Source organism: Malaclemys terrapin, chromosome 1 (assembly GCF_027887155.1).
Source record: "Malaclemys terrapin pileata isolate rMalTer1 chromosome 1, rMalTer1.hap1, whole genome shotgun sequence".
NCBI lineage: Eukaryota > Metazoa > Chordata > Testudines > Emydidae > Malaclemys > Malaclemys terrapin.
The window spans coordinates 141,491,191-141,517,063 of NC_071505.1; the positions used below are offsets into that span (position 1 = coordinate 141,491,191).

The 25,873-nt window shown below is 50.1% G+C and overlaps 1 protein-coding gene across 3 annotated transcripts in view; it reads left to right on the plus strand.

Moving 5' to 3' along the window:
- EPHA1 (EPH receptor A1) overlaps positions 1–25,873 on the plus strand; it is a 71,502-nt gene that overhangs the window by 39,056 nt on the left and 6,573 nt on the right. For all 3 annotated transcript variants that reach the window (XM_054041032.1, XM_054041037.1, XM_054041044.1), the window contains 9 exons: positions 2,414–2,569; positions 2,813–3,145; positions 4,207–4,331; positions 7,119–7,278; positions 9,017–9,113; positions 24,214–24,269; positions 24,593–24,718; positions 24,839–25,024; positions 25,513–25,574. In XM_054041032.1, coding sequence (XP_053897007.1) covers positions 2,414–2,569; positions 2,813–3,145; positions 4,207–4,331; positions 7,119–7,278; positions 9,017–9,113; positions 24,214–24,269; positions 24,593–24,718; positions 24,839–25,024; positions 25,513–25,574 — 1,301 coding nt within the window. The remainder of the gene's footprint in view (positions 1–2,413; positions 2,570–2,812; positions 3,146–4,206; positions 4,332–7,118; positions 7,279–9,016; positions 9,114–24,213; positions 24,270–24,592; positions 24,719–24,838; positions 25,025–25,512; positions 25,575–25,873) is intronic.

Sequence of the window (25,873 nt, forward strand, 5' to 3'; positions counted from 1 at the left end):
TAGGGGGAGAGAGACCTCCCAAAGCTGCTTGATGCAGGATTGCTGCAGCTGACAAGAGGATGCAGATGATATTGCTGGACAAGTGAGAGTTGAGAGGAAGGAAGGAAGGAGGAAGACAGGGCGGAGGAAGTCAGGTTTCTGGGGTAAAGTCAGGATGTAGGGTATGTATCCCCTGAAGTGGTTGTTCTCCTCACTTGGTTTCCACATTCAACCCTTGTTCCCCCTAGCAGCAGGGACTGGGTATATATGCCATCTCTACATACCTGACAGGCAGTGTGGTTCAGTAAGCATGAGGAGACCTGAGTTCCATTCCTGGCTCTGCCACTGACTTGCTTGCAACCTTGGTAAAGTTACTTCCCCTCTGTTCTTCAGCTTCCTGTCTGGTGGGGTGATAGTGCTGCTGCTCCCCCGGGTTTGTAAAGGGTTTCAAGGTCCCCGGGGAATGAGCATCACATAAGTGCTTTTGTCCTTCCAGTCCACAAACGAGAAGAGGTCTGTAGGGTTGGGTTGAGAGTTGTATGCTGAGAGGGTTGCCCCTTTTGGGGTGTTAGTGATTTGACTAGGGTTTGCTTAGAAGGGTTTAATTGTCGTATAGATTTTTGGGCTCGGGCTGGAGCCTGGGCTCTAGGATCCTGCATGGTGGTCCCAGACATCTGTGTGTAATAATACAGCCCCCCAGCCCAAGCCCCATGAGCCTGAGTCAGCTGGCACAGGCCAGGTGCAGGATTTTAATTGCAGTGTAAACATACCCATAGATGGTTTGCTTGCCTGAAGCAGACTTTTTCAATTTGCTGACAAAATCAGAACATTTTCGGAACTGAATATTTTTTCAGTTTGCTGGCTGAACTGACAAATCAGTTATTCACTCAGCCCTAGCCAGGGGTCCATGCTTGATTCTTTTAGATCTGTCAGCACCCTTTAATACCATGGGGCACGTAATTTTGTTGATTCAGCTGCAGATCCTGGCCAGTAAAGATGGGCTCACACTTGAATGGTTCTGCTTTTTCCTGAAAGATGACAAGAGAGTGCTGTTGGGCAAGTGCTTGCATGTCCTCAGTGGTTCCCCCTTCCTGCACTCTGCAGGTTTCATTCTTTGTGGCTTACCTGCTCAATGTGTATCCACAGCTGATGGGTGAGGCTGTGATACTCTTTGGGTCATGACACCACTATTATGCGACTGACAGGCAAGTCTGTGTCATCAGACCTGGATGGAGTGGTCTGCCTGCTCTCTCTGGCCAAGACAAGGGGTAGATGGAAATAAAAGGCTGAGGCTCAGTCCAGGGGTGACAGAAGTTAGGGAGAAGCCTGAATTTGTGGCAGAGAGAGTGCCTGACCCTGTTGTTGAAAGGGGTATGCCTGCCCTTTGTCAATAAGCTCCTGGATCCTGGAAACATTGCTGGGTACCTCAACTGCTCCCCAGTTTCCAAATAGCATTGGTGGACTGGAGCATCTCTTTCCATCTCCTTTGGGTCAGACGATTACAGTCATTTCTGTGGTGCAAACTTCACCACGGTTACCCATGCCTGTGCTCTCCCTGTTGGGTGACTGCAAGTGCTCTTCATTGGGCTTCCCTAGAAGACTCCTGAGATGCTACAACCAATGCAGAATACAGCTGCCCTCTGACTTAGTGGTTTGGCCATAGGGAGCACATGGCACATCTTTTTTGCAGTCTACACTGGCTTCGTGTCCAGCTGCATCCAAGTGTAGTCCAGGGTGTTAACATTGATCTAGAAATTCCTACATGCCCCGAGGTTGGGTAGGCAATGCATTGGTACAACAGTCAAGATCAACAAGGCCACCCATGCTAACAGTCCCTAGACTTAAACCCATGGTGTCAGTAGGCACCCCTCATTGTTATGGATTTCCCAGCCCAAAGAGATACCCTGTTTGTCTAGTGAGACTTTTATTTTAGATTAAGGGAAACAAGCAAATAAGAAAGAACAAAAGGAAGGTCTTCATGAGAGTGTGGGCATTTTTTTGGTACCAGGCTGCCTCAGATCTGCCTCACAGATGCTCTTCTGGACAGGCAGACGCCCCAGAAAGGTAGAGGAGTAGTGCAAGAAAACTAAGTGCCAGCAGTTCCATAGCTGCCTACACCACACTCAGCTCTGATGTTTGCAGCCCAGGGTGGCACAGCCAGGTTTGGTGTAAATCTTGAAGGGACAGGGAATGTGCTGGATTTATGTTAGGAGGAGTCTCTTTGAGGCTAACCAAGTCTTAAGTGTTCTGTTGATTTTTACAGGGACCTCCCATGTGCAGTTTCCAGCAGCCATGATCTTCTATTCCCTATCCCTGGGAGCAGGAGAGAGGGAGGAGTACCAGGGCTGTGGAGGTGGAAGATGAGGGAGCCAGGCAGGGTTGGTTGGTTACTTCCCACTAATCCTGTGCTTCCCTGTTGTTTGTGTGTCCGCAGCCTGCCAGCGAGGATTCTACCGTCACTCCCCAGAGACTGAGCACTGCCTCAAGTGCCCCCCAAACAGTTCATCCAGTGCTACAGGGGCCACAGCCTGTCCCTGCAACCCGGGCTTCTACCGGGCACCCACTGAGAGTCAAAGTGTTGCCTGCACTCGTGAGTCAGTGCTGGGGGAGGAGAGCAAAGGGATGTGGAGAAGAGGAAGGGTCAGGGGGAGAGAGGAGGGGGGAGATCCAGATGCAGAGAGAGGGGACGTTGGTGCTTTGGAGAGGGAAATGCCTTATGGGGTGGGGAGAGAGGCAGGTCCTGAGCCACATGAGGGGAAGGGAAACTACAAGACTGGTTTGTGCATTGGAGCCTGTATGCTGGATCTAATTCTCTCTCCCCCACTCTCTGCAGGCCCCCCTTCTAGTCCCCGCAATGTCAGCTTCTCCCTGGTGGGGACGCAACTTTCTCTTTGGTGGCAGCCACCCAGCGACCATGGTGGGCGCAAGGATCTGACCTACAGCATCTCATGCCAGCGCTGCTCTGTCCTGGCATGTGAGCCATGTGAGGCTAGTGTGGTCTTCTCCCCCAGTGCCTCAGGCCTCAACAATACATCCATAGATGTGAATGGTCTAGAGGCTTATACCAACTACAGCTTCACTGTGAAGGCACGTAATGGTGTCTCAGAGGTCAGCCCTTTCCCCCAGCGGACCTCCCCTGCTGTCTGGGTCTCTGTCGGGCATGCAGGTGAGTCACCAAGGTGGGTAGAGGAGCAATTTCAAGGCAAGAGGAGAGTCAATGTGGGTCTCTGAGCCTTTTTCATCTTATCTCTCTCCTTATGCGGCACCCATCAGCATGGTACCTGCCTTCTACCTATTGAGTGAATCTCTTATAAGGTGCCTGTAGCTCTGGCAACTAAGCTCTGTCACTGTCTTTGTCAGTCACTTTCCTGTTCTGTTTATAAACCAAAGTAGTGACTGTAATGATCGTTCAGAAAAAGCAGTACGTTCACCAGGCTCTTTGCAGACATGATGGGGCCCAAGTCTGCTCTCAGTTACATAGCTGCACGGCAATGGGAACTGCCCCCATGTAACAGAGCAGAACTGGGCCTGTAGAGTGAGACACCTCCCTGCCTGATATATGCAACAAACAAACCACAACATCTTGGTGCAAATAGAGTCTTTAAACACACTGAAGTCCGGAGATTCACAAGTGCAGGTTCCTACCTCACCACTCACTTATCCACCAATGATGGTGCGAGACATGGAAAGAGTCTGGCTTCACTCTTGGATCCCAGGATCATTCACAGTACTACCCTTAGGGGGCCATGTTTTCACACCTAAACAGAGCACATTTGCCCTAGACTAGCTGAGAGATGATAAATATGGAGTCTCACAATGGCATTTCAGTGTCACTTGTCAGAGCCAAGCTGCACCCGTATGGTGTTAAGTGAGGGTGTATTCATGTTGCTGTAGGAGCCCTAACTTTGGAAATTCCTTTCTGCATTTAAAGTCTTCACCTTGGTGCTGCATTAATAGAGCTACTGTGGGTGTGGATGATGTTTCGAAAGTACAACAAAATCACAGCTGAAGTGCCCTTGCCATCAGCAGTGATTTACTACTGAACCCCTGGCTTCCCCTCAGGCACACCAGAGAAGGATGAGCTGAATGCAGTACCGGAGGTTCAGCAGGGGCAGCAATGGGAGAAGCTGTAATCTGCGCATAGGAGCCACACAGCCTGGGAGGATGGAGGGGGTTTGGTTTGTGTTTTCATCTGATTCTGTTTCATGCCATTGCTCTCCCCTGCAGCTCCAGTAACAGTGTCCCACCTGACTCTCACCCAACGTGATGACAGCAGCCTGTCTGTGTCTTGGCCAGCCCCACGACACCGCAGCCGGAGTTCAGTGCAGTACGAGGTCATGTACTTTGAGAAGGTGAGAGGCACCTCTTCTCTGCTCCTTACCTGTGTCTCTTCTGCTCTTTGTTTGTGACACCCAGAAACTTTCCTCCTCTAAAAGTATAAATAATATGCTAAGAGTCTAAATAATAAGATGGGTGAACTAGAGGGCCTTGTGTTAAATGAGGATATTGATATAATAGGCATCACAGAAACTTGGTGGAATGAGGATAATCAATGGGACACAGTAATACCAGGGTACAAAATATATTGGAAGGACAGAACAGGTCATGCTGGTGCGGGAGTGGCATTATATGTGAAAGAAAGTGTAGAATCAAATGAAGTAAAAATCTTAAATGAACCAAACTGTACCATAGAATCACTATGGATAGTAATTCCATGTTCTAATCATAAGAATATAGCAGTAGGGATCTATTACCAACCACCTGACCAGGATGATGATAGTGACTATGAAATGCTCAGGGAGATTAGAGAGGCTATTAAAATAAAAAACTCAATAATGGGGGATTTCAACTATCTCCATATTGATTGGGTACATGTCACCTCAGGATGGGATGCAGAGATACAGTTTCTTGACATCTTAAATGACTGCTTCTTAGAGCAGCTAATCATAGAATCATAGAAGATTAAGGATGGAAGAGACCTCAGGAGGTCATCTAGTCCAAATCCCTGCTCAAAGCAGGACCAATTCCCAACTAAATCATCCCAGCCAGGGCTTTGTCAAGCTGGGCCTTAAAAACCTCTAAGGATGGAGATTCCACCATCTCCCTAGGTAACCCATTCCAGTGCTTCACCACCCTCCTAGTGAAATAGTTTTTCCTAATATCTAACCTAGACCTCTCGCACTGCAACTTGAGACCATTACTCCTTGTTCTGTCATCTGCCACCACTGAGAACAATCTAGCTCCATCCTCTTTGGAACCCTCCTTCAGGTAGTTGAAGGCTGCTATCAAATCCCCCCTCACTCTTCTCTTCTGCATACTAAATAAGCCCAGTTCCCTCAGCCTCTCCCCATACGTCATATGCCGGAGCCCCCTAATCATTTTTGTTGCCCTCCGCTGGACTCTCTCCATTTTGTCCACATCATTTCTGTAGTGGGGGACTCAAACCTGGACACAGTACTCCAGATGTGGCCTCACCAGTGCTAAATAGAGGGAAATAATCACTTCCCTCGATCTGCTGGCAGTGCTCCTACTAATGCAGCCCAATATGCTGTTAGCCTTCTTGGCAATAAGGGCGCACTGTTAACTCATATCCAGCTTCTTGCCCACTGTAATCCCCAGGTCCCTTGCTGCAGAACTGCTGCTTCGCCAGTCGGTCCCCAGCCTGTAGCAGGATTCTGCACTTGTCCTTGTTGAACCTCATCAGCTGTATTTTGGCCCAATCCTCCAATTTGTCTAGGTCCTTCTGGACCCTATCTCTACCCTCCAGCATATCTACCTCTCCCCTCAGCTTAGTGTCATCCATGAACTTGCTGAGGGTGCAATCCATCCCATCATCCAGATCATTAATGAAGATATTGAACAAAACCGGCCCCAGGACCGACCCCCTGGGGCACTCCACTTGATACTGGCTGCCAACTAGACATCGAGCCATTGATCACTACCTGTTGAGCCTGGAACCCACAATAGGAGAGGCAATTCTTGATTTAGTCCTAAGTAGAGCACAGGATCTGGTCTAAGAGGTGAATATAGCTGGACCGCTTGGTAATAGTGACCATAATATAATTAAACTTAACATTCCTGTGGCGGGGAAAACACCACAGCAGCCCAACACTGTAGCATTTAATTTCAGAATGGGGAACTACACAAAAATAAGGTTAGTTAAATAGAAATTAAAAGCGCCAAAGTGAAATCCCTGCAAGCTGCATGGAAACTTTTTTAAGACACCATAATAGAGGCTCAAATGAAATGTATATCCCAAATTAAAAAACATCGTAAGAGAACCAAAAAAGTCCCACCGTGGCTAAATAACAAAGTAGAAGAAACAGTGAGAGGCAAAAAGGCATCATTTAAAAAGTGGAAGTTAAATCCTAGTGAGGAAAATAGAAAGGGATAGATAATAACACAGAAAATATCATATTGCCTCTATATAAATCTATGGTATGCCCACATCCTGAATACTGCGTTCAGATGTGGTCACCCCAAGTCAAAAAAGATATATTGGAATTGGAAAAGGTTCAGAAAAGGGCAACAAAAATGATTAGGGGTATCGAACAGCTGCCATATGAGGAGAGATTAATAAGATGGACTTTTCAGCTTAGAAAAGAGACTACTAAGGGGAGATATGATTGAGGTCTATAAAATCATGACTGGTGTGGAGAAAGTAAATAAGGAAGTGTTATTTACTCCTCATAACACAAGAACTAGGGGTCACCAAATGAAATTAATAGGCAGCAGGTTTAAAACAAACAAAAGGAACTATTTTTTCACACAGTGCACAGTCAACCTGTGGAACTCCTTGCCAGAGGATGTTGTGAAGGCCAAGACTATAACAGGGTTCAAAAAAGAACTAGATAAGTTCATAGGTAAGTTCATGGTCCATCAATGGCTATTAGCCAAGATGGACAGGGATGATGTCCCTAGCCTCTGTTTGCCAGAAGCTGGGAATGGGCGACAGGGGATGGATCACTTGATGATTACCTGTTCTGTTCATTCCCTCTGGGGCACCTGGCATTGGCCACTGTTGGAAGATAGGATACTGGGCTAGATGGACCTTTGGTCTTACTCATTATGGCCATTTTTATGTTCTGTTTCCGTGTGTGTGTTAGCTGTCCAAGTAACCTGTTCTCTGGCCCCCGCAGGGAGAGGATGCACACTACACAGTGAAGCAATTCCATGAACCCAATGTGACCCTGAGGGACCTGCAGCCGGACACAGCCTATCTGCTCCGTGTGCGCTCCATCACGCCTCTAGGACCTGGCCCCTTCTCCCAGGAACAGGAATTTCGCACCCTCCCGTCAGGTGAGGCACAGCTGCCCTCTATCTGATTGTTGGGTTGCAGGGGCTTCCCACTTATGGCCTAGGTTCTTCCCCCAGCACATACAGTTGTGGAAGGAAAGAACCGAGGAATGGCATTTTGGGGATTCTTGTTATCTGGGGCCAAGTCCTGCCACATTTTACCCGGCTCCTGAGCATGATTCTGATTGTGAACTCAGCTAAAAGCTGGAACAAGGTAGGTGAAGGAAGGGAGGTCTCCCTGAAAGCACAAAGTGTAGCGATTAGTGCTGCAGAGACCACATGATAGGGGAGGTACCCTGTCTCTCACGGGCCTCTCACCTCCACTCCCAGGTCAGTGCAGGATTGTTCCCTACATCCCACAGGAGGGGTCTTCCTCTCCATCCCTTTTGGGGACAATTACACACACGCACAGATCTCACCATGATGTCCGGACATTCAGCCTAAACTTTGTCTTCCTTAATGTCACACTGCTGCCGCTAGCACTAACACTTTCTGTTTGGCTTTTGAATTGTAATGGTCTAGCTAGCATTGGTTGTAAGTGAAATATTGTCTCATCCTTCATTCTCCCTTAATTCTCCTTTGTCTAGGAATTTCCTGTTTTTCTTTCTCCTGGGTGTTTCCCCAAATGTCCCACTAGTTAAATTTTCTAAAGAATAGTGGTGTCATTAGAATTGAGTGAAAAACAATAATAAACAAAAAACAATCAATAATAGATTTGAGAGGTTGTGTCAGGTAAGTGATTCAGTGAATATAATTCACCCAAGTCTCCTAGTCACTTAGCTCTTGATGTGATAAACACGCAGGGACTGTTATGGACTAGAATTGCTCGGCCTCGAGAATCTGAATGGAGAAGAGAATCTGCTTTATTCAAACAAACAGGACACAAACCCCATTGCAAGACAGAAACTAGGAACAATATTTTAAAAACAGGAGCCTACAGTTAGGCTCCCAAGTCCATAATTAGTCATCTGCTGGATTTTCAAAAGTGCTCAGTACCCAACAGCTGCCAATGAACTAATTGGCCTCAGGACCAAGCTCAGAGTTTGATGAATGTATGCAGAAGGTGGAGGAAAATGTCCATTTTCCAGGACAGATTGCATGAGTGGGGAATAAGGCAAGTTAGACTCCTTTGGAGACTGTGTGCCAGGCTCCCTGACTTCATTCCTGAGCAGAACAAAGGGTCTAATACAAAGTGAGTAGGTGCAAACAGGTGAGAAGGAGGGAGTGGAAATATTTGGTATCTGAAAGTATTTGGAAAAATAATTCAGTTGGAAAAACAATAAAAAAACAATATCAGGATCTTAGCTGGAATTTATCCAGACATCCATTTGAAGGTGAATTTTAGTTCATCCACCATGTGAAATAACAATAATAATGATATTTGGCCCAAACCTGCTGGCTTTTACAGTCAAAGTGCCATGTGGCTATGCACTATGTACATGGGTAATAATTATACACTGGGAGTCAAGTCTGGCTGATGGCCACACCCCGGGATGTGTCAGCGCTATTCCTTCCCTGCTCCCATTCCCGTGTTCCCTCAAATGACACTACTGGTATTTCCAGCCACTTGTAGTTCTATGCTATTGCCCAGCACTAAGGAGGGCAGATGGCCATTGCTCATTCAGCACCATCTGCTAGACAGGCTGGCTGTTACATTCCCAGTCACCACAGCCTGGAGATGGGAGTGTTGGTCTTTTGCCTTTGTGTGGGGAAAGCATGTGACTGTCGTTCTGTCCTGCAGACACCGGGGCTCCATCTGGAGGGGTGCTTGTCTCCATTGTCTTCGGAATCCTACTGTTTATTGGACTGGTTGTGGGAATCTTCATCTTCACACAAAGGTAAACTCAGCCCCTTCTTGGATGAAAAGGGTAGGGAGGGCTGGGTGGTATGGTGAGGAAGGAGCTGTGGAGAGAGGAGCCAGGCAGTGTGGTGGTGGGGCTTGACTGTTCATTGGAGAGCAGAACAGATAGAAGTTGGGGTGACTGGTTAGAGATGGAAGGGGGGATGGGAGGCCAGGGCCAGGTGGAAGGAGACAGTTGGGGTTTGATGGCGTACTGAGGGACTTGGCAGTTTGCACTGACAATCTGCTCATGCTGTACAAGGTCACTTGCAGGGCTGGCATGAGGTTTGCTTGATAGGTCTGTGGGGTTGGCACTCACTGCTGATGACTGAGAAAGGTGCCATTTCATGCATTTCAGGGGGACAGAACAGGTTTGGGGTGGAGGACTCCAAATTCTAACCCTGGCCCTGCCCACCCCCTACCATAGAAAGCTGATGTTGTCTGCTCTTGTTTGGATGTGAAGGAGAGCTCTTTCAGGAGGAAGGAAGCAGGAGCTGATTAAGTTTGCGACATTTTAGCCACTGAAGATTGTAACTTTCATAGTCTGAACTAGAAAAGCAGGGGGTCAGGACTGAGGCACAAGCAGCAGAGCTGTTTGAGGCCAGCAGTCCTGTGCATTTTCACAAGGGCCATGTATTCTGCAGCTGCAGAAATTGCAGCAAACTCCACCCACTATTAATTATGGGTCTACCTCTCCTGGTTGCAAAGAAAATCTTGAGAATGTGAACAAAATGTAAGTGGTGCAGCGACTGGGTCTGCAGACAGCCTGAAAAAATGGTTACTCACCTTTGTAACTGTTGTCTTTCGAGATGTGTTGCTCATATCCATTCCAATTAGGGTTTGCGCGCGCTGCGTGCACAGCTGTCAGAAAGTTTTCCCTTAGCAGCACCTGTCAGTGGAGCCCCCTGGAGTGGCTCCTTCAGGGCGCTCAATATATACCCCAGCTGATCTGGTGCCTCCCCAGTTGCTTCTTGTCGACTACTCCGACAGAGGGGAAGGGAGGCAGGTTTGGAATGGATATGACCAACACATCTCGAAGAACAACAGTTACAAAGGTGAGTAACCGTTTTTTCTTCTTCGAATGCTTGCTCATATTCATAGAATCATAGAATCATAGAATATCAGGGTTGGAAGGGACCTCAAGAGGTCATCTAGTCCAACCCCCTGCTCAAAGCAGGACCAATTCCCAACTAAATCATCCCAGCCAGGGCTTTGTCAAGCTGGGCCTTAAAAACCTCCAAGGAAGGAGACTCCACCACCTCCCTAGGTAACGCATTCCAGTGCTTCACCACCCTCCTAGTGAAATAGTGTTTCCTATATCTAACCTAGACCTCCCCCACTGCAACTTGAGACCATTGCTCCTTGTTCTGTCATCTGCCACCACTGAGAACAGCCGAGCTCCATCCTCTTTGGAACCCCCCTTCAGGTAGTTGAAGGCTGCTATCAAATCCCCCCTCATTCTTCTCTTCTGGAGACTAAACAATCCCAGTTCCCTCAGCCTCTCCTCATAAGTCATGTGCTCCAGACCCCTAATCATTTTTGTTGCCCTTCTTTGGACTCTTTCCAATTTTTCCACATCCTTCTTGTAGTGTGGGGCCCAAAACTGGACACAGTATTCCAGATGAGGCCTCACCAATATTGAATAAAGGGGAACGATCACTTTCCTCGATCTGCTGGCAATGCCTCTACTTATACTGCCCAAAATGCCGTTAGCCTTCTTGGCAACAAGAGCACACTGTTGACTATATCCAGCTTCTCATCCACTGTGACCCCTAGGTCCTTTTCTGCAGAACTGCTACCTAGCCATTCGGTCCCTAGTCTGTAGCAGTGCATGGGATTCTTCCGTCCTAAGTGCAGGACTCTGCACTTGTCCTTGTTGAACCTCATCAGGTTTTTTTTGGCCCAATCCTCTAATTTGTCTAGGTCCCTCTGTATCCGATCCCTACCCTCTAATGTATCTACCACGCCTCCTAGTTTAGTGTCATCTGCAAACTTGCTGAGAGTGCAGTCCACACCATCCTCCAGATCATTAATAAAGATATTAAACAAAACCGGCCCCAGGACCGACCCTTGGGGCACTCCGCTTGAAACCGGCTGCCAGCTAGACATGGAGCCATTGATCACTACCCGTTGAGCCCGACGATCTAGCCAGCTTTCTATCCACCTTACAGTCCATTCATCCAGCCCATACTTCTTTAACTTGGCGGCAAGAATACTGTGGGAGACCGTATCAAAAGCTTTGCTAAAGTCAAGGAATAACACATCCACTGCTTTTCCCTCATCCACAGAGCCAGTTATCTCATCATAGAAGGCAATTAGGTTAGTCAGGCACGACTTGCCCTTGGTGAATCCATGCTGACTGTTCCTGATCACTTTCCTCTCCTCTAAATGTTTCATAATTGATTCCTTGAGGACCTGCTCCATGATTTTTCCAGGGACTGAGGTGAGGCTGACTGGCCTGTAGTTCCCCGGATCCTCCTTCTTCCCTTTTTTAAAGATGGGCACTACATTAGCCTTTTTCCAGTCATCTGGGACCTCCCCCGATCGCCATGAGTTTTCAAAAATAATGGCTAATGGCTCTGCAATCTCACCCGCCAACTCCTTTAGCACCCTCGGATGCAGCGCATCCGGCCCCATGGACTTGTGCACGTCCAGTTTTTCTAAATAGTCCCGAACCACTTCTTTCTCCACAGAGGGCTGGTCACCTTCTCCCCATATTGTGCTGCCCAGTGCAGCAATCTGGGAGCTGACCTTGTTCGTGAAGACAGAGGCAAAAAAATCATTGAGTACATTAGCTTTTTCCACATCCTCGGTCACTAGGTTGCCTCCCTCATTCAGTAAGGGGCCCACACTTTCCTTGATTTTCTTCTTGTTGCTAACATACCTGAAGAAACCCTTCTTGTTACTCTTAACATCTCTTGCTAACTGCAACTCCAAGTGTGATTTGGCCTTCCTGATTTCACTCCTGCATGCCTGAGAAATATTTTTATACACCTCCCTGGTCATTTGTCCAATCTTCCACTTCTTGTAAGCTTCTTTTTTGCGTTTTAGATCAGCAAGGATTTCACTGTTTAGCCAAGCTGGTCGCCTGCCATATTTACTATTCTTTCTACACATCGGGATGGTTTGTTCCTGCAACCGCAATAAGGATTCTTTAAAATACAGCCAGTTCTCCTGGACCCTTTTGCCCTTCATGTTATTCTCCCAGGGGATCCTGCCCATCTGTTCCCTGAGGGAGTCAAAGTCTGCTTTTCTGAAGTCCAGGGTCCGTATTCTGCTACTCTCCTTTCTTCCTTGTGTCAGGATCCTGAACTCGACCATCTCGTGGTCACTGCCTCCAAGGTTCCCATCCACTTTTGCTTCCCCTACTAATTCTTCCCTGTTTGTGAGCAGCAGGTCAAGAAAAGCTCTGCCCCTAGTTGGTTCCTCCAGCACTTGCACCAGGAAATTGTCCCCTACACTTTCCAAAAATTTCCTGGATTGTCTGTGCACCACTGTATTGCTCTCCCAGCAGATATCAGGGTGATTAAAGTCTCCCATGAGAACCAGGGCCTGTGATCTAGCAACTTCTGCTAGTTGCCAGAAGAAAGCCTCGTCCACCTCATCTCTCTGGTCTGGTGGTCTATAGCAGACTCCAACCACGACATCACCCTTGTTGCTCACACTTCTCAACTTTATCCAGAGACTCTCGGGTTTTTCTGCAGTTTCATACTGGAGCTCTGAGCAGTCATACTCCTCTTTTACATACAACGCAACTCCCCCACCTTTTCTGCCCTGCCTGTCCTTCCTGAACAGTTTATATCCATCCATGACAGTACTCCAGTCATGTGAGTTATCCCACCAAGTCTCTGTTATTCCAATCGCATCATAGTTCCCTGACTGTGCCAGGACTTCCAGTTCTCCCTGCTTGTTTCCCAGGCTTCTTGCATTTGTGTATAGACACTTAAGATAACTCATCGATCGTCCCTCTTTCTCAGCATGAGACAGGAGTCCTCCCCTCTTGTGCTCTCCTGCTTGTGCTTCCTCCCAGGATCCCATTTCCCCACTTACCTCAGGGCTTTGGTCTCCTTCCCCGGTGAACCTAGTTTAAAGCCCTCCTCACTAGGTTAGCCAGCCTGCTGGCGAAGATGCTCTTCCCTCTCTTCGTTAGGTAGAGCCCGTCTCTGCCTAGCACTCCTCCTTCTTGGAACACCATCCCATGGTCGAAGAATCCAAAGCCTTCTCTCCGACACCACCTGCGTAGCCATTCGTTGACTTCCACGATTCGACGGTCTCTACCCAGGCCTTTTCCTTGCACAGGGAGGATGGACGAGAACACCACTTGCGCCTCAAACTCCTTTATCCTTCTTCCCAGAGCCACGTAGTCTGCAGCGATCCGCTCAAGGTCATTCTTGGCAGTATCATTGGTGCCCACGTGGAGAAGCAGGAAGGGGTAGCGATCTGAGGGCTTGATGAGTCTCGGCAGTCTCTCCAATTGATTCCAATTAGGTGACTCCCAAGCCTTACCTAGGTGGTGGGGTCGGAGTGAAGCAATGTGGACTGCAGTACCGCTCTACTAAAAGCTGCATCGTCCCTGGCACGCCGGATGATGGCATAGTGCGAGGCGAAAGTATGTACCAAGGACCAAATTTGCTGCCCTGCAAATTTCTTGAATTGGTACCTGGGCCAGGAATGCCGCCGACGAGGCCTGGGCCCTAGTGGAGTGAGCGGTGAGAGCTGGGGTCGGTACGCTGGCCAGCTCATAGCAAGCGTGGCTGCAGGACGTAATCCAAGAAGAGATCCTCTTAGAGGAGACTGGGAGACCCTTCATCTGGTCTGCCACCACAATGAAAAGCTGAGTCAATTTCCTGAATGGCTTAGTGTGCTCAATGTAGAAGGCCAGAGCCCTGCGGACATCGAAAGAATGCAGCCACTGCTCCCGGGGACTGGCGTGAGGTTTAGGGTAAAAAACAAGCAGAAAAATGAGCTGGCTGGTGTGGAAAGCCAACACCACCTTGGGAAGAAAGGCTGGGTGAGGTCTGAGGTGTACCTTCCTTATGGAAGACCGTGTAAGGTGGTTCTGAGGTAAGGGCCTTTAGCTCGGAGACGCACCTCGCCAATGTGATGGCGACATGGAAAGCCGTCTTCCAGGAGAGATACAGGAGGGAGCATGTGGCCAGAGGCTCGAACGGGGGCCCCATGAGCCTCGAAAGGACCAGATTAAGGTCCCACGCGGGGACAGGCTGCCGGATTTGAGGGTAGGAGCGGTCCAAGCCCTTGAGAAAGTGAGCAACCATAGGATTGGCAAGATGGCCGCAAGGTGAACCTTCACAGAAGATGCCGCGAGGCCTTGCTGTTTCAGGTGCAGGAGATACTCCAAAATGAGGAGCACCAGTGCCTGGAGGGGTGGGGTGTGGCCCTGGTCTCACCAACACAAAAACTGCTTGCACTTCACCAGGTACATGGCTCGAGTGGAAGGCTTCCTGCTGCCCAGTAGTATTTGCCATACGGAGTCCGAACACAGAAGCTCCATAGGGTTTAGCCATGCAGCATCCATGCTGTGAGGTGGAGAGACCGCAGGTCGGGATGACAGAGGCAACGGGACTGGAACGTCCATGGACAGTTCCAACAGCATGGTGTACCAATGCTGCCTGGGCCACACCAGAGCCACCAGAATCACCCTTGCCCCATCTCTGCGGATCTTGAGCAGGACCTTGTGCACAAGGGAAAATGGAGGGAAGGCATAAAACAGGCGACCCGTCCAGGGAAGCAGGAACGTGTCTGTGAGGGAGCCTGGGCAGCAACACTGGAAGGAGCAGAACGCTGGGCACTTCCTGTTGCTGCGGAAGGCGAACAGATCAACCTGGGGAAAACCCCACCTTTGGAAGATGGGGTGGACAACATCCGGCTGGAGAGACCACTCATGCGAGTGGAAAGACCTGCTGAGGTAGTCTGCCAGCGTGTTCTAGATCCCAGGAAGGAAGGATGCCACCGGGTGAATGGAGTGGGCTATACAGAACTACCACAGTTGAATGGCTTCCTGGCAGAGGGAAGAGGAGTGGGCCCCTCCTTGCTTGTTGATGTAGAACATGGCCGTGGTGTTGTCCATGAGAACTGCCACACAACAACCCTGCAGGTGCTCCTGGAAGGCCCAACAAGCAAGACACACTGCCATCAGCTCTGAGATGTTGATATGGAGGGAGAGTGCGGACGGGAACTATAGGCCCTGAGTCCAAAGGTTGCCGAGATGAGCGCCCGACCCCAGGGCTGACGCATCTGTGACCAGGGACAAGGAAGGCTACAGACTGTGAAAGGGGACCCCTTCGCACACCACCCAGGAATATAGCCACCAGCAGAGGGAGGCGAGGACCCGCTCCAGAATGGTGACCACCAAGTTCAGGCTGTCGCACCCCGGGCAATAGACTGAAGCGAGCCAGGCCTGCAGCAGCCAGAGCCAGAGCCTGGTGTGCCGGGTCACATATGTACACGAAGCCATGTGGCCAAGACTCAGGCAACTTCTTGCTGTCGAGGTCGGGAAGCTCTGAAGACCTCGAATGAGGCCTCGAGAACTTGGAAATGAGAGTCCAGCAGGAGGGATCGCACCTGAATGGAGTCCAGAACCACCCCGATGAACTCTATTCTCTGAGTCGGTTCCAGGGTCGATTTTGCTATGTTGAGGAGGAGACCCAGCCGAAGAAACGTATCCCTGACCAGGTGGAGATGGGACTGCACCTGTTCTCTGGTGCAGCTCCAGATCAGCCAGTCATCGAGGTAAGGATATACTTGCACCCACTGTTGATGGAGGAAGGCAGCCACAACTGACATACATTTCATAAACCCCCAGGGGGCCGTGGAAAGGCCGAAGGGGAGGGCCGTGAACTGGTAGTGTTCACAGGTGACCACAAAGAAGAGGCAACGTCTGTGCGCCGGATGAATCGCTATGTGGAAGTACGTGTCCTTCATGTTGAGGGCAGCATACCAGTCTCCAGGATCCAGGGAAGGTATAATGGTGCCCAAGGAGACCATGCAGAACTTCAACTTTACCATGAATTTGTTGAGCCCACGCAGATCTAGAATAGGCCGGAGGCCCCCTTTGGCTTTGTGGATTAGGAAATATCGGGAGTAAACCCCCCTGCCCCTTAGTTCCCTTGGAACCTCCTCGATCGCCCCCATGGTGAAGAGCGCCTGCACCTCCTGAATAAGGAGTTGCTCGTGAGAAGTGTCCCTAAAGAGGGACGGGGAAGGAGGGTGGGAGGGTGGGGAGGAACAAAATTGGAGAGAGTATCCCGCTTCCACCGTGTGAAGGACCCAGTGGTCCGTGGTTTGCGACCAAGCATGGTGGAAATGGGATAAACAATTCAAAAAAGGTAAGGTAAGATCCTGAGGGAGGTCTGATACGCCGTCCTTGGGCGTCCCTTCAGAAGGCCTGTTTGTAGCCCAGCGATGGCTTGGTTGGGCCCTGGCCTTGTCCAGACAGTGGGTTAGGGGGTTTCCTCCTGCCATTACGCCCCCACCGTCTGTAAAAATCCTGCCTCAGCTGAGGATGATAGGAGTGCTGCTGCGGTTGCTGAGGCTTGAAGTGTTTCTGCTGGGTTGCTGGGGTGTGCATACCCAGTGACTTCATGGTCACCCTTGAGTCTTTAAGGCTGTGCAGCCTAGAGTCCATCTGTTCCATGAACAGACCCTCCCCGTCGAAGGGGAGGTCTTGCAGCATCTGCTGAACCTCCGGGGGACATGACCAATCCCAAAGGACAACGTACACGTGGCCAAGTCTGCAGCATCCAGCGAGGCCTGCAAAGAGGTCCGTGCCACTGTTTTGCCCCTTGTCAACCAGGGCCCCAAACTCCTCTCTGGACTCAGGAGGCACAAGCTCCTTGAACTTCAGCATGGAATTCCAGGAGTTAAAATTGTAATGGCTCAGGAGCACCTGCTGATTGGCGATCTGGAGCTGAAGCCTCCCCATAGAGTCGACTTTGCGTCCAAACAAGTCGAGGCACTTAGCGTCCTTCGACTTGGGTGCAGGGGCCAGCTGACTGTGTCGGTCCTTCTCGTTCACAGCCGCAACCATGAGCGAGCAGGGCTGCGGGTGGGTAAACAAGTAGTCATACCCCTTCGAGGGGACAAAGTACTTGCACTCCACTCCCTTGGCCGTAGGGGGAATGGAGGCTGGAGTCTGCCAGATGGTTTTGGCATTAGTCTGGATGGTCCTGATGAGAGGCAGGGCCACCCTTGACGGGCCTTCTGGGGCCAAAATGTCCACCACAGGATCCTCCGATTCCATCACCTCCTCAGCCTGCAGGTTCATATTGCGCGCAACCCTGTGCAGGAGGTCCTGGTGGGCATGGATATCGATCGGAGGTGGCCCTGAGATAGAGGTGCCGGCCACAGCCTCATCGGGGGAGGAGGAAGAGGAGTCTACAGGGGGAAGAGGGTTGTCTTGACCCCCCTGCGTTGTGGGGGCCTGCTGTCCTGTGTCACCAACAGCAGGGCCCGGCTCAGGGATTGGAGTCCCAAAGTGGGAAGAGTGCATGCCACCTCTTCCATACCCCCCGGAGCAGGCCGACTGGCGGCGGCTTCCAGCACCCGTGGCTCTGAGGGGGCTGACCGGGAAGCCCCAGACAGTGCACCCTGGGTTTGGTGGTACACCCATGGAGTCCAGAATGGCCACTGGGTGGGTCCCTGTGTGGGTCCCTCTCCATGTGCCTGCCATGACCCCACCCCCACATCAAGGTGGCACGGTCTGACTGGCCACGGTCCGAAAACCTCAAACCTGTGTCTGATCCCAAGGAGTGAGAGCCAGAGCACGAGGGCCAGGGTGGTGTGTGACAGGTTGGATCACAGAAAACCCCTTGGGAACTGCCAACTGATGTGCTGGGACTACCTCTAAGCCCATTTTCCCTGGCAGCTTGGGACTTCAGAACCCTGCCTGGTTTGAGCCAGACACACTAGCCTGCTACAAACCCAGACCCAGGTCGGAACAACATCCCCCAACAGCAGCAGGCTTAACTGAAAATAGCTTAAGAAGTGTTCCTGTCTCCAACACTCAGATGCCCAGCTCCCAATGGGGTCCAAACCCCAAGTAAATCCATTTTACCCTGTATAAAACTTATACAGGATAAACTCATACATTGTTCACCCTCTGTAACACTGATAGAGAGATATGCACAGCTGTTTCCCCCCCACCCCCACCCCCAGGTATCAATACACACTCTGGGTTAATTAATAAGTAAAAAGTGATTTTATTAAATACAAAAAGTAGGATTTAAGTGGTTCCAAGTAATAACAGACAGAACAAAGTGAATTACCAAGCAAAATAAAATAAAATACGCAAGTCTAAGCCTAGTACAGTAAGAAGCTGAATACAGATGAAACCTCACCCTCAGAGATGTTCCAGTAAGCTTCTTTTACAGAGTAGCCTCCTTCTAGTCTGGGTCCAGCAATCACTCACACCCCTGTGTTTCTGGACTTTGTTCCAGTTCCTTTGTTCCAGTTCCAGTATTCTTTGGGGTGGAGAGGCTGTCTTGAGCCAGCTGAAGACAAAATGGAGGGGTCTCCCAGGGGCTTAAGTAGACTTTCTCTTGTGGGTAGAGCCCCCTTCCTCTCTCCTATGCAGAATCCAGCCGCAAGCTGGAGTTTTGGAGTCACATGGGCAAGTCACATGTCCATGCATGACTCAGAACTTTACAGGTGGCAGCCATTGTTCACATGCTACCTTGAAAGTCCCAAGTAGACTTCTTATGTGGATTACAGTCTTCCAAGATTCCATTGTCCGTTAAGTGTTTCTTGATTGGGCACTTAACTTGCAAATTCCTTTCTTAAGAAGCTGACCAAATGCCTTACTAAGGCTACTTAAAATCAAACAAGTACACAGCCAATATTCATAACTTTGAATATGAAAATGATACATGCATACAAATAGGATGAATATATTCAGTAGATCATAACCTTTACAGAGATATGTTACATGGCTTATGTAGCATAAAACGTATTCCAGTTATGTCATATATACATTCATAAGCATATTTCCATAAAGCATTATGGGCTGCATCACATGGTGCTGAGCGGATCTGCGTCAGTGAGCGTCGATGGGGAGACGTGGAACATGCTGTGAAGCTGGGGAGCGGTGCCGAGACCTGGATCGGTACCGGGACATGGATCAGCACCTGGACCTGGAGCGGGGCCAAGATGACGAACGGTGCCAAGATTGGCACCAGGTTCAGGATCTGCTCGGTGATAGCGACCAGCAGGCAGAGTGGCGCCATGATGGGGAATGGCGATGCAAGCCAGAGCGGTGCCGCAAGTAGGGCTTTAAACTAGGTTCACCGGGGGAAGGAGACCACAGCCCTGAGGTAAGTGGGGAAATGGGATACCAGGAGGAAGCAGGAGCAGGAGAGCGCAAGAGGGGAGGACTCCTGTCTCATACTGAGAAAACGGGATGATCGGCGAGTTATCTTAAGTGCCTATACACAAATGCAAGAAGCCTGGGAAAGAAGCAGGAAGAATTGGAAATCCTGGTACAGTCAAAGAACATTCCAATGTGATTGGAATAACAGAGACTTGGTGGGATAACTCACATGACTGGAGTACTGTCATGGATGGATATAAACTGTTATGAAAGGACAGACAGGGCAGAAAAGGTCGGGGAGTTACATTGTATGTAAGAGAGCAGTATGACTGCTCAGAGCTCTGGTATGAAACTGCAGAAAAACCTGAGAGTCTCTGGATTAAGTTTAGAAGTGTGAGCAACAAGGGTGATGTCGTGGTGGGAGTCTGCTATAGACCACCAGACCAAGGGGGGTGAGGTTGACGAGGCTTTCTTCCGGCAACTAATAGAAGTTACTGGATCACAGGCCCTGGTTCACATGGGAGACTTCAATCACCCTGATATCTGCTGGGAGAGCAATACAATGGTGCACAAACAATCCAGAAAGTTTTTGGAAAGTGTAGGGGACAATTTTCTGGTGCAAGTGCTGGAGGAACCAACTAGGGGCAGAGCTCTTCTTGACCTGCTGCTCACAAACAGGGAAGAATTAGTAGGGGAAGCAAAAGTGAATGGGAACCTGGGAGGCAGTGACCATGAGATGTTCGAATTCAGGATCTTGACACAAGGAAGAAAGGAGAGCAGCAGAATATGGACCCTGGACTTCAGAAAAGCAGACTTTGACTCCCTCAGGGAACTGATGGGTAGGATCCCCTAGGAGAATAATGTGAGGGGGAAAGGAGTCCAGGAGAGCTTGCTGTGTTTTAAAGAATCCTTATTGAGGTTGCAGGAACAAACCATCCCGATGTGTAGAAAGAATAGTAAATAACAGTGAAATCCTTGCTCATCTTAAACACAAAAAAAGAAGCTTATAAGAAGTGGAAGATTGGACAAATGACCAGGGAGGAGTATAAAAATATTGCTCAGGCATGCAGGAGTGAAATCAGGAAGGCCAAATCACACTTGGAGTTGCAGCTAGCAAGAGATGTTAAGAGTAACAAGAAGGGTTTCTTCAGGTATGTTAGCAACAAGAAGAAAGTCAAGGAAAGTGTGGGCCCCTTACTGAACGAGGGAGGCAACCTAGTGACCGAGGACGTGGAAAAAGCTAATGTACTCAATGATTTTTTTGCCTCTGTCTTCACAAACAAGATCAGCTCCCAGACTACTGCACTGGGCAGCACATCATGGGGAGGAGGTGACCAGCCATCTGTGGAGAAAGAAGTGGTTCGGGACTATTTAGAAAAGCTGGATGAGCACAAATCCATGGGGCCGGATGCGCTGTATCCGAGGATGCTAAAGGAGTTTGCGGATGTGATTGCAGAGCCATTGGCCATTATCTTTGAAAACTCAAGGCGATCGGGGGAGGTCCCGATGACTGGAAAAAGGCTAATGTAGTGGAAAAATCATGGAGCAGGTCCTCAAAGAATCAATTATGAAACACTTAGAGGAGAGGAAAGTGATCAGGAACAGTCAGCATGGATTCACCAAGGGCAAGTCATGTCTGACTAACCTAATTGCCTTCTATGATGAGATAACTGGTTCTGTGGATGAGGGGAAAACAGTGGATGTGTTATTCCTTGACTTTAGCAAAGCTTTTGATACGGTCTCCCACAGTATTCTTGCCGGCAACTTAAAGAAGTATGGGCTGGATGAATGAATAGGGTGGATAGAAAGCTGGCTAGATCCAGGTCTAGTTGGCAGCCGGTATCAAGCGGAGTGCCCCAAGTGTCGGTCCTGGAGCCAGTTTTGTTCAATATCTTCATTAATGATCTGGAGGATGGCGTGGACTGCACTCTCAGCAAGTTTGCAGATGACAATAAACTGAGAGAGTGGTAGATACGCTGGGTAGGGATAGGATACCGGGGGACCTAGACAAATTAGAGGACTGGGCCAAAAGAAACCTGATGAGGTTCAACAAGGACAAGTGCAGAGTCCTGCACTTGGGACGGAAGAATCCCATGCACTGCTACAGACTAGGGATCGGATGGCTAGGCAGCAGTTCTGCAGAAAAGGACCTAGGGGTTACAGTGGATGAGAAGCTGGATATGAGTCAGCAGTGTGCCCTTGTTGCCATGAAGGCTAATGGCATTTGGTGCTGTATAAGTAGGGGCATTGCCAGCAGATCGAGGGACGTGATCATTCCCCTCTATTCAACATTGGTGAGGCCTCATCTGGAGTACTGTGTCCAGTTTTGGGCCCCACACTACAAGAAGAATGTGGCAAAATTGGAAAGAGTCCAGTGGAGGGCAACAAAAATGATTAGGGGGCTGGAACACATGACTTATGAGGAGAGGCTGAGGGAACTGGGATTGTTTAGACTGCAGAAGAGAAGAATGGGGGGGGGGGGGAATTGATAGCTGCTTTCAACTACCTGAAAGGGGGTTCCAAAGAGGATGGATCTAGACTGTTCTCAGTGGCAGCAGATGACAGAACAAGGAGTAATGGTCTCAAGTTGCAGTGGGGGAGGTTTAGGTTGGATATTAGGGAAAACTTTTTCACTAGGAGTGTGGTGAAGCACTGGAATGGCTTACCTAGGGAGGTGGTGGAATCTCCTTCCCTAGAGGTTTTTATGGTCAGGCTTGACAAAGCCCTGGCTGGGATGATTTAGTTGGGAATTGGTCCTGCTTTGAGCAGGGGGTTGGACTAGATGACCTCCTGAGGTCCCTTCCAACCCTGATATTCTATGAGTCTATGACCAGCACCGCGATGGAGAGCAGTGCCGGGAGCGGGAACAGTGCCGCAGCTTGACCGACGGTGCTGACAGGTGAATCAATGCCAGCTTGCCCCAAGATGGCCCTGGGATGTTGGCGTGGAGCTGAGGGGACCCCGATGCCATCATGGCAATGAGGTCCCTCGCTGCTGCACGGGTGTCCGGGGTAGAAGGTAGCTGGACTTGTACCACACTGCGGGTTGGGGAGTCTGGTGGCACCGGACTCAACGGATCCCCCTGCAGGGCCGGTGTCAACGGTGCCGGGACTGCGGCCTTTGCTCCTGGGAGCTCCCCTCTGGGATGCAGCCCAATAGTTGGCTCCAGGGAAGCTGGTCTCGGTGTAGGAGAGCCACCCTTTTCCAGCTTCCAGTGCCGCTTCCGACCAGGGCAGTGGGAGCAGTGTCTAGCCAATGTCGCCGGTTGTGGTGCCAGGAAGCGTTGGTGCTGCGGGTCTCAGTCAGAGTCCAACCGCGGGGGGGCCGCACCAAAGGAGGCTGAGGGCTAAGAGCTGCCTCCACAAGGAGCTGCTTTAAGCGGAAGTCAAGCTCCTTTTTAGTCCGAGAACTAAACCCTTTGTAGATCCTGCAATTTTCGGCTTGATGAGCCTCCCCGAGACACTTCAGACAAGAGTCATGGCGGTTGTCCATTGGCATGGGCTTAGACCAGGACCGGCAGGGCTTGAATCCTGGAGACTTGGGCATGGAGCCCAAGAAGAAGGCTTGGGGTGGAGGGGAAAACCCCCAATCCAGCTAACACTAACTAAAAACCAAAAATAAGAACTATAAACCAAACTTACAACAACTATCTAGAGAGTTAGGGAAACGTGGAGAGCAAGCAGAGCAAGACTCCATAGTTCCAACAACTGTTACAGGCAGTAAGAAGGAACTGGTGAGGTGCCGTTTCGGCTGGGGTATATATTGAGCGACGTGAAGGCGCCACTCCAGGGGGCTCCACATCTGACCCCACGGGTGTTGCTAGGGGAAAACTTTCCGATGGCCGTGCATGCGGCACACGCACACCTAATTGGAATCAATATGCGCAAGCACTCAAAGAAGAACAATAGTTCTGAGAGGTGTGAATTGCTCTGTTTCTATTAAGGGAGTATTAGCTGTGACAGTTTGTTGTTGTTATGCAATAATTTACATAGCATGGGTAACTTATTTCACTACTGATCACTTCAGCAGAAACATCCAGCTAATGTACATATCCATGATATCAACCTCACATATGCCACCTCCCACAGCTGTCCCCATGCCAGTTCAGCTACTAAATTCTACAGCATCTCTATGATGCCATTATGTATTGTCACTAGAAGGACCTGTGGCACACTGAAAACTAAAAGTATGGGGACAATGTAAATTAATGGATTTTAATCTCTAAGTAACTTCCCTGGGCCCTGTGCAATGGTATTGTTCATTCCCATGTATAGTGAGTTAAAACCTCAGTTTTAACTGTAAATAAAGCTGCTGCAGTGTTTCTCACCTTTGGCATTGGAAGACAGGGAAGTGGGTGCAGCACTTGGATCCACACTGCTGCAGAGTGCATGGAGCCCTTTTCCTGACCAGCTGGGGAAAGGACTCTGAGACGTCTGCTCTTGCCTTTGCCTCATTGTCCTGTTGCCAGGGCCAGCTCCAGGCACCAGCGCCCTAAGCAGGTGCTTGGGGCGGCCAACGGAAAGGGGCGGCACGTCCAGCTCTTTGGTGGCAATTCAGCGGCGGGTCCCCCAGTCCCTCTCGGAGGGAACGACCTGCTGCTGAATTGCCGCCAAAGAATGAAGTGGCATGGTAGAACTGCTGCCGAAGTGCCGCTGATCGTGGCTTTTTTTTTTCCCACCGCTTGGGGCAGCAAAAACGCTGGAGCCGGCCCTGCCTGTTGCTCTGTTAGTCGTTCAGGTTTGATGGTGACTGTCTGTCTGTCTATGTCTTCCAGGAAAGCCCGTTGTCACCAAGCACGGCCAGACTATGACATCTCAGCCTTCGACCGAGGTGAGATCCAAAGCCAGGAAGGGAAGGGGAGCTCTGCTGAGAGAGAGTCCTGGCAGCGAGTCCAGGGGGAGGTCTGGGGTGGGTCAGACATTCTTAATGAGAGAGACTGGAGGGCCCTGGCTCTGGATGAGCATCCTTGGCTGTCAGCACTGACTTTCTACATTAGTTTCTCTCTTCCCTTAATGGCTCTGGTTTTCCACATACGATTGCTAGCTGGTTCGCCCAGTGCTCTGGCTTTCCAGCCAGAGCATCCTGGCTCTCAAGGGGGTCCCAGGAATCTTGGTGACAGGGTGTTTATTTCTCTCTGTTTCTCTTTGCCATAGAGGAGAAGGTCTGGTTGAAGCCCTATGTGGATCTACAGCCCTATGAGGACCCGAGCAGGGGGGTCTTGGAGTTCACCAAGGAACTAGATGTGGCCTATGTCACCATGGAGAATGTTATTGGGGAGGGTGAGTCTCATTGGGGCTATCTCCATGCCCTCATTCCTGGGTTCCCCCTCACACCTCCCCTTGTCTGCCGCCCCTATTCCTGTGTTCCCCAGTAACCTCCTGTCTCTGGCAATGCCGCAGGGGAGTTCGGGGAGGTCTATCGCGGCACCTTGCGCCTGCCAGGGAAGGAGCGCATTGTGGTTGCTATCAAGACCCTGAAGTCAACGTATTCGGACTCTCAGTGGTGGAATTTTCTGCGTGAGGCAACAATCATGGGCCAGTTCAATCACCACAACATCGTGCACCTGGAGGGGGTCGTCACCAAGCGTAAGAGCCCTTGTGGGATGGGCAGTGATGGGCACCGCTGTGCGAGTCCAAGGTGTGGGTAGAATGGCCATATTCCTGTGAGAGCCAGAGGAGGAGAGGATGCTGCCCACTAGCCTGTGCAGGGAGGAGAGGAAGACTGCCATCATGTTAGCCTGTGGCAGGGAGAGATGTAGCTTTGTAGGAGTCTGGGGACACCATCATGAGAGCCCCTAGTAAGGATGGTGGGGGAGTGAGGAGAAGGGATGTGTCTCCTGTGGGCATGAGGAGAGGAAAGGTATGAATTCATCTCTGGAGGTGTGAGGGGGGAAGGCAGGGAGCTGGCTGGGGGTGGGCTCCAAGTTGGGAGTGTGGGGTGGAGGGCACTGCAGGGTGAACAGGAGGTGAGGAGTCATGCTGCTTTGTGGGTAAGGGAGCCGGGTGGCTCGCGGTGGGTCCTGTAGCAGAGAGGGATGCAGTGTGGGTAATGCTCTCTTTTCCTCTTGCCCCAGGGAAGCCGATGATGATCATCACTGAGTATATGGAGAATGGTGCCCTGGACATGTTCCTCCGGGTGAGGGACCAGAGTTTGTAATGTTTTTAGTATCAGAGGGGTAGCCGTGTTAGTCTGGATCTGTAAAAGCAGCGAAGAGTCCTGTGGCACCTTATAGACTAACAGACGTATATGCATCCGAAGAAGTGGGTATTCACCCACGAAAGCTCATGCTCCTATACGGCTGTTAGTCTATAAGGTGCCACAGGACTCTTTGCTGTAATGTGTTTGTATGCTGTGGGCACTTGCCAGCCATTGCAGGTGCTGAGGGGCAGGGATACTAGGCCGTCTTGGCCACTTCCACTCACAGAGAGCTCTGT